General features: G+C 49.5%; 1 protein-coding gene across 4 annotated transcripts in view; it reads left to right on the top strand.

Annotated features, from left to right (window-relative positions):
- Positions 1-3025: 3025 nt before the first annotated feature.
- Positions 3026-8666, top strand: part of MPV17L (MPV17 mitochondrial inner membrane protein like) — a 32750-nt gene continuing 27109 nt past the window's right edge. Inside the window, exons 1-2 of one of the 4 annotated variants that reach the window (XM_045460363.1) lie at positions 3026-3257; positions 7006-7076. In XM_045460363.1, the coding sequence (XP_045316319.1) occupies positions 3041-3257; positions 7006-7076 (288 nt within the window). In that variant the 5' untranslated portion in view covers positions 3026-3040. Of the gene's footprint in view, positions 3258-3327; positions 3745-7005; positions 7077-8666 lie in introns of those variants that run through there. The other 3 variants (XM_045460362.1, XM_045460361.1, XM_045460365.1) reach the window with 3 other exon arrangements.

Raw genomic sequence — 8666 nt, 5'->3', positions numbered from 1 at the left:
AGTATTTATTTCTCTTTCTTTCAACTCCCATTAAGCAAATCTGTTGAGGTGCTTGATAAAGATCGCCATAGATTTTGGAGGATACGTGGCCCCCTGAGGATTGACAGCAATCTGCCTCACTGGGCTTCTGTAAGGAGTAAATGAGTTAATGCATCGGGTGCCTCGTAGATAACGGACACGCGTAGTGGTCCCTCAATGACTGTCAGCACCATCCTTTGGGGGTGCCAGATTTAGCAGAATAAATTAAAAAAAAAATAGAGCATGCCCCATTAACTTCACATTTCAGAGGAGCAGTGAAATTTTTTTTAGTGTGTGTCCTGAATATTGCACGGGGCATACCGACACTAAAACGTTATGCAGGGTTCGTCTGAAGATATCAAGTTAACTGGGCATCCTGTATTTGATCTGGCAACTCGAACCCCTCTCCACCCCGCTTCCCTGTTTCCAGTCTCCAATTTTGCTCTGTTTTTCTCCCTAACAAACCTGGTCAAGGCAGTTGTGTAGGAATAATGAGGGCGATTTTCTTTTTTTCATAACGAAGGCCACACTGCCCCCCGATGTAGGCAGGAATTAGTTTTGTTTTTAATGTTTATTTATTTTGAGAGAGAGGGAACGAGCGAGTGGGGGAGGGGCAGAGAGAGAGGGAGAGAGAGAATCGCAAGCAGGCTCCGCACTGTCAGTGCAGAGCCCGACATGGGGCTCCATCCCAAGAACTGTGAGATCCCAACATGAGCCAAAATCAAGACTCAGATGCGTAACCGACTGAACCAGCCAAGTGCCCCAGGGATTAGATTTTTTTAAAAAGGCCCTGCAAATACAAATCCTTGCCACAAGTACATAGTTTAGTGCCTGTCACATAATAGTGCTCAAGAATAATGACCAACTGGGGCACCTGGGTGACTCAGTCGGTCAAGCATCCAACTTTGGCTTAGGTCATGATCTCACAGCTTGGGAGTTCAAGCCCCGCATCAGACTCTGTGCTGACAGCTCAGAGCCTGGAGCCTGCTTCGGATTCTCTGTTTCCTTCTCTCTGCCCACTTATGCTCGCTCTCTTGCTCTCTCTCTCAGAAATAATGAATAAACTTAAAAAAAAAAAAAGAATACCGATCAATTAAGTGAATGAATGAAAAAGTGTGGACAAACTGGCCTAATCTCTACACATGGAGAAATGGACAGCTGGATCTCAGCTAACATGATCAGTTGCTGTCAGAAGAGTTCAGAAGGGTTACAGAGAAGGAGGACACGATAAAGGGGAGTTACAGTAGGTTGAATACTGGTCCTCCAAAGATGTCCACATCTGAATCCCCAGAACCTGCGAATACATTATTTTACATGGCAAAAGGGACTTTGTAGATGACCCTTGAGGAACGGATCTTGATATATGGGGATTATTCTGGATTATCCAGATGGGCTGACTGTAATCACAAGGGTCCTTCTAAGAGGAAGGCAGGTGGGTCAGAGTCAGAAAAGATTATGTGACAAAAGAACGAGGGGTGGGGTGGGCTGGGGAAGAATGCCTAGATGCTGACTTACGCATATAGAAAGGGTCAAAGAACACAGAAATTGGTAGATTCCCAAGAATTGAAGAGAATGGGTGTGTTAGTCGGCTAGAGTTGCCAGAACAAAATACCACAGATGAGGTGGGTTAAAAAATAACTGTATTTTTCTCACAGTTCAGGAGACTAAAGTCTGAGGCCAAGGTATTAGCCGGGCTGGTTTCTCTGGAGGCCTCTCTCCTTGGCTTGCAGATAGCCTCCTTCTCACTGTGTCCCCACACAGTGTTTCCTCTGTGTGTGCATTACCCTGGTGCCCATTTGCGTGTCCAGATTTTCTCTTATCAGGACACTAGGCAGATTGGACTAGGGTCCCATCTAAAGACCCTATATCCCAAACAGCCCCATTCTGAGATATTGGGGCTTAGGGCTCCAACATACGAATTTTCGGAGGGGCACAATTCATCCCCTAACAATGGGATTGACGCGTGGAGGAAGTCTGCAAAATAACAGGTTAGTGCCCCCGAGTGGAGACTAAGGTGATAGATATGTAACGATTCAGTGCCATGCAAAGTGATGGGGGGTTGGATGCCAGACTGGAAAAAGGACTTCAGGGGGACGATTGGCAATAATTTGAATAAGGTCTGTAGATTAGGTAATAGTATGACATCAGCGACTGCTCTCTTGCTTTGATCATTGTACTATGGTTATGCAAGACGTCAGTATTTGGGGAAGCTTGGGTGATGCCTATATGGGAACTCTTGTACAATTTTTGCAATTTTTTTGAAGTCTGGAATCCTTTCAAAATGAAAAGCCAAGAGTTAAAAAAAAAAACCCTAAAATGAAATAAAATAGGGTAAACAAATAGAAGGGAGGGGTGGTGCCTGGGTGGCTCAGTCAGTTAAGCATCTGACTCTTGATTTTGGCTCAGGTCATGATCTCATGGTGGTGAGATTTAACTCCTCGAGGGTCTCTGCGCTGACAGTGTGGAGCCTGCTTGGGATTCTCTCTCTCTCCCTCTCTGCCTGCCCCTCCCCTGCTGGCGTGCTGGATGGCTCTCTCTCTCAAAATAAAAAAAAATTAAAAAAGAGAAGAAGAAAAAGAGAGAGAATGAGAATGGGTTTGAATGTGACAGAGAAGGAAGAAAAAAGGGAGGAAAAAAAAAGCAGACAACTGAGTTCCAATTAGATCAGAGATGACATCTGTTGCTGGGGTCCCCCCTGAGCCGTGCTTCAGGGACTCTGCCTGGGAGCTCCGCACGTTTTCCGAGGCAATATTCAGGGAGTCCACACACTGAAGTGAAGGCAATAGGTCCCCCCAGCCTCACTTCCCCATCCACGAAAGGCCTCACATTTTAACTTGTGGCTTTGCCTCTAAGCGACACAAGTGTATTGTGTGCGTTGGCAGGGTGAGTTCCGTGCCTGTAAACATTTAACATACACCATCCTCTTGGTAACTGAATTTTGGTATCCCTTCCCCCCCCCCGCCCCCATTTTTTTGAGCTGTAATTCACATACCATAGAATTCACCGTTTGAAATAGCATGCAATGGTTTTCCGTACAACCATCACCCCTAACAGAGAACGCTTTCGTCGCCCCCCAAGGAACCGCACACCCAGTCGCTTCGCGTTCTCTCCATCGCCCAGCTTCTGGCAACCGCTAGTCTACTTTCCGTCGCTGCGCATTAGCCCATTCTGGACGTTTCACGGACATGGACCACGCGTTCTGTGGACCGGCCACGTTTCAAAGGCTCAGCCCCGCAACGGTTAGTGGCCACGGGATTGGACGGCGCGGATTGGGTGTGCGCGGGCCGCCCAATGACTCGGGAGCATCTGGGAAGACAGGTGCAGGTGGCGGAGGCGGCGCCGAGGGCAGGGCCGGCGGGCGGGCGTGGCCCAGGGGGCCTGCGCGGCGGTCGCTGGCGGTCGCCCCCAGCGCGGGCATGGCGGGTGGGTGGCGGGCGCTGCTGCGCGCTGCCCGGCGCTACCCGTGGCCCACGAACGTGCTGCTCTACGCGGCGCTCTTCTCCGCCGGCGACGCGCTGCAGCAGCGGTTACGGGGCGGTCCGGCCGACTGGCAGCAGACGCGGCGCGTGGCCACCGTGGCCGTGACCTTCCACGCCAACTTCAACTACGTATGGCTGCGCGTGCTGGAGCGCGCGCTGCCCGGCCGTGCTCCGCGCGCCGTGCTGGCCAAGGTGCTGTGCGATCAGGCGATCGGCGGGCCCGTGGCCGTCTCGGCCTTCTATGCCGGTGAGCGGCCTGAGCGGGGACCGGGTCCAGGGCGAGATCCGACGAGGGGGCCTGGAGCCAAGGTTGGGGGACTGGAGGCCGGGGCTGGGGGCTCTGGGGGCTGGGATGGAGCCAGGGGCTCTGGGGCCGGACCCGGCTGCAAGCCAAGGGGTGGGGGGTGAAGGCAGGATTTCAGACGGCTGAGAGAGCCAGGGCAGGAGCAGGAGGTCGAGGTGCAAGAGTTGACAAGTCTGGGGACAGGAGATTAAGGGGAGAAGTTCAGAGATGGTGGTTGGAGAAGCGGAGAACTAGGAGGCCAGGGTCCAGGATCGGAGTTGGGACGCTGGGGTTGTGCATAGTTGAGTGGCTGGAGGTTTCAGGGAGCCTGGGAAGTCGGCTAGACCTAGAGGGAGGCAGGACTGGGGGGCCGCCTTTTCCCCTTGGAAAAGGTCCGAATAAACGTCGAGGAGATCATAGCTCCTGTCCATGGCGGCTGCAACCCCAGTGACCTAGTTATGGGACAGGGCAGTCCTGCTCCTGGGAAAATCCACGCTCAGGGCTACGGGCCTCCTTTCTACTGGCAGACACATCAATGAAATGGGAGGGGACTGGGGACCATGGGCGCAGAGCAGGTGGAACAGAGTCCCCCAGAAAATTCATGCTCAAGGCCTCAGTCCTGCTTTGGTAACAAGAATTTCCTTTGGGGGTGCATTCCCTGTATAAAAAAGCCACAGAAAATGTGAGGGGACCTCGGATCTTGCCATAGAGAACTCTACGCCTAGGAAAAGACCTAGGAGGCCCTTCCTCAGAAAATCACCCTGGGTCCTAAAGGCCTGACTTTGGGAATCTTCCACAGGACCTTAAATGCCAAAACCAATGCCAGGGGCTCTGTAGCCTCTGTCCTCCTAGCAGTTTCTATAGTGGGTGAGGGCGAGGGCAGGGGAGTGGCACCAATTCTGTAAGAAAATCCAAGGGTCCTGGGCCTGGCCTTTGCATTGGGGATAACAGATTCCCCCAAGAAGGTCGTCTTTTCAGTGGCTGTTGGTGCCTTCTTTTTTTTTTTTTTTTTTTTTTTTTATAACATTTATTTATTTTTGAGACAGAGACAGAGCATGAACGGAGGAGGGTCAGAGAGAGGGAGACACAGAATCCGAAACAGGCTCCAGGCTCTGAGCTGTCAGCACAGAGCCCGACGCGGGGCTCGAACTCACGGACCACGAGATCATGACCTGAGCTGAAGTTGGCCGCTTAACCGACTGAGCCACCCAGGCGCCCCTGTTGGTGCCTTCTAAACTGGGTTGTGGGGCTCCAATCATCTCCTTGAAGAAACCACAATGCCTTATGGGTCTTATTTTGGGGAGGCAGATTCCGTTCCTTTTCTCACAGACCCCACAGGAAGCATGAAGGGCCTCGTTGCCTGCTGTAGGCTCAGCTATCCCATGGCTGATGGGGTCAGTGGGGTCAGGGAAATAGAGGACCCAAGGCTGGGGCTGCCGGGTGCCTGGTACCAAGGTGTGACTTCCATGCCACATTGGCAAGGAGGTTCCTCGTGGCCATTACTGCAGTGGTCTTGAACGCTGGTGAGGATTTGGGACCTAGGGGCTGGGCCTCTGGGAACCGGATTCCCATTTGATCTTCAAACAACCAAGGGAGGCAGATCCACTTTATTATTGCTGTGTTACAGAGCAGCAAACTGAGATTCGAAGGGGGTTAAGTGATTTGCCCAAAGACAACATAATCCACACAATCCATTACTATGTTCTTTTTAAAAAAAAATTTTTTTTTTAACATTTATTTATTTTTGAGAGATAGACACAGACAGAGCACGAGCTAGGGAGGGGCAGAGAGAGGGAGATACAGATTCCAAAGTAGGCTCCAGGCTCAGAGCTGTCAGCACAGAGCCTGAAACAGGGCCCAAACCCACGAGATGTGAGATCATGACCTGAGCCAAAGTCGGACGCTTAACCGACTGAGCCACCCAGGCACCCCCATACCATGTTCTTAATCTTGGGTGTTGTCACTGTGTGTGAAAGCAGAAAGAAGCCTCGGTAACCAGGCTCCAGGAGGCCTGTGGTTCAAGTCTGAGGCTCTTGGCTCTTGACATGGATCCCTACCCAGATGGCTGCTTTGTTTTGCTTTTTAGATTTCTGGCCCGATTTCCCTCTCCTCGTGTGAAAATGAAGGTGGGAGGAGTGGGTTGGATGTTTGTTCCAGGCATTTCCAACTGGGAAATTGCCTGTATCAGATGATCCTTTGTGCTGGGGCCACCTGGGGGAGCTTGGATTATGGTGGAGAGGTCCAGCTGGGAATCTGCACCCGGGTTGGACGTGGTATAACATTAACCTCCCCAAGCTCATTTTTCTGCTTCTGTAACTACCAACATCCGCAGATTGTTGGAGAGGGGAGTCAAATGGAATAAGGCACATAAAGTGCTTAACGCTTAATTAGTGCTGGGTAAGTGGGACCTGACCTTACCGATACTTGCATGCAAGGGTAGTCTCCTAAATTCTGTTCTAAAAATCCCTTGCGATAGGCTGAAAAAAACACCTCTCATTTCCCCTTCCTCCTAATCAGATTTGAAGGAGAATTTTTAAAGCACTTTTATTTTTACTCCTTCCTAAAATAGGAGGATTTTGTCTTTGCTCCTTGAATTTCTTTTCAGGGTTGTTGAACATGCAAAGTTTTCAGAATGTTTTTAGGAAGGCTCAAGCGATGTTCTTGCTTTCAGATTCTGATTGGAATAATGATACTGGAGTAATTCTGATTAGAATATTGAGGGGGAACTTTGTAGTTGCCAGAGCACCCAGGGTCCGTCAGCCACTTTTTTTTAAAGAAGGAAATTAAATATTTGTTCATTCATTTATTAATTATTTTTTAAAGTTTTTATTTTGAGAGAGAGAGAGAGAGAGAGAGTGCTCATGTGTGTGCGCCTGTGAGCAGGAGAGGGACAGAGAGAGAGAGGGAAAGAGAGAATCCCAAGCAGGCTCCCCGCTGTCAGCCTGGAGCCCAATGCGGTGCTTGATCTCACGCATCAGGAGATCATGACCTGAGCCAAACTCAAGAGTTGGATGCCCAACCAACTGAGCCACCCAGGTGCCCAAAGATTTATCTGGTTTTAGAATGGAGGTTATGTCGTTTTCACTGTTGGGTCAGAAGGGACATGATGAATGAGAAGATACCACCGGCTACGTTGCATTTTGAAATAGGAAATTGTAACTGTTAGGCAGTATTCTTCCCACTGAATCTTTGAAAAATTCTTTTGGTGTGTGTTTTTACAAATAGGCATGAGTATTCTCCAGGAAAAGGATGACATATTTTTGGACCTGAAACAGAAATTCTGGAATACGTACAAGGTAAGAACAGACTTTTGAAAAGGTAACCCAGATCTTTTCGTATATTTGTAAAATTAAGTACATTTTAGGGAAACTCTTCTTAAGTTAGGGCTCCAGTTGGTTGGCACCAGGGGACGGTATATTGACGGAGAGATCTTAAGATTGTTTTGCTAGGGAATGAGGAAGACACTTTAAGGGTGTGTCTATACTGGGAGTGTCTATACATGCATGTCTGAATTTCAGTCAATGTTCATGATGAGTCCTGTTTTGAAAATTTACTCTTAGCATGGGTATAGTTTATTTAGTGAAGTTTGGACCCAAAGAGGTTGGTGCACAAGAGGAATAGTAACACATGAGTGACTAATGGAATCATGCCCATTCAGAGCCGATGTCCCCAGGTGTACATTCTGCTGTGTCCCTGTGAAGGATGTTCCCCAAGACCACTTCTAGACTCAAAGCAAGTCACGTGTCACACCGTTTGCTCAATACAAATATACACAACCCAGTCCGACAAGTATTTATTAACTTATTCCCTGAAGATTTTGAGCAGCACCCTGAAGGCCTGGCAAAATCAGGGGTGATTTCTGTCCCTGGCCTAGAGCATGTTTTATTCTATTAATCCCAATTAAGTGAGTTTTCAGGAGGGCCGAATATACACAGACTGGGCCTTGGGCTTCACGTGTGTTTAATTCCCTATCAGAGGCGGTGCCCAGCCACACCGGGCTACTGCCTGTACTGATTCTGGCATCTTCTATGGAGTAATACTGAGCCCCAGAATCAGCATTGCCTGCTTGATGGTTGGAGGCAGATGGTAGGGAGGGCGGAAGCTGCATGCTCCCCTCCCCACCCCCCCTGCCGTTATGCTCAGGGACAGTTTCTTCTCCTTTTTTTTTTTTTTTTTAATGTTTATTTATTTTTGAGACAGAGAGAGACAGAGCATGAACAGGGGAGGGTCAGAGAGAGAGGGAGACACAGAATCAGAAGCAGGCTCCAGGTTCTGAGCCATCAGCACAGAGCCCGAAGAGGGGCTCGAACTCATGGACCGTGAGATCATGACCTGAGCTGAAGTCGGACGCTCAACCGACTGAGCCACCCAGGCGCCCCAGTTTCTTCTCCTTTAAGGGGAAAGAGTATTCAGAGCTCTTGTTATTTCCCTTGGGGCAGAAATCAGGAGCCCATCGGGACTCACAAATCCAAATGTGATTTTCTTCTGCTTTATTTTGGAAAAAGAAACGTTTGCCCGTTATGTCAGACGTCCTATGGAGGCATCTACATGTAACATTTAAAAAAAAAGAGCAAGCCAGCAGAATTGGGAAAGAAAGGGCTTTAAGCAGGGACTTGCAGGTCTTTCAGATTCTCCTCCCTTAACGAAGACACACAGGCCACCTTTGTTGGGTGTCGGATATCCTGCCAAGGATCCTATACGTCAGGAATAGTGGCAGGAGAAACCAGCTAGAGGGTTAGTGTAACCGAGGTCACATTAGAAACAGAGAATGGCGGCGGAGTGCCTGGGTGGCTCAGTCGGTTAAGCGTTGGGCTCTTGATCTCTGCTCAGGTCATGATCTCACGGTTCATGAGATCTCATGAGATCGAGCCCCAAGCTGTCAGTGC

This window comes from Leopardus geoffroyi, chromosome E3, assembly GCF_018350155.1.
Source record: "Leopardus geoffroyi isolate Oge1 chromosome E3, O.geoffroyi_Oge1_pat1.0, whole genome shotgun sequence".
NCBI classification, from domain to species: domain Eukaryota; kingdom Metazoa; phylum Chordata; class Mammalia; order Carnivora; family Felidae; genus Leopardus; species Leopardus geoffroyi.
This window is presented reverse-complemented; position numbering and strand designations above follow the sequence as displayed.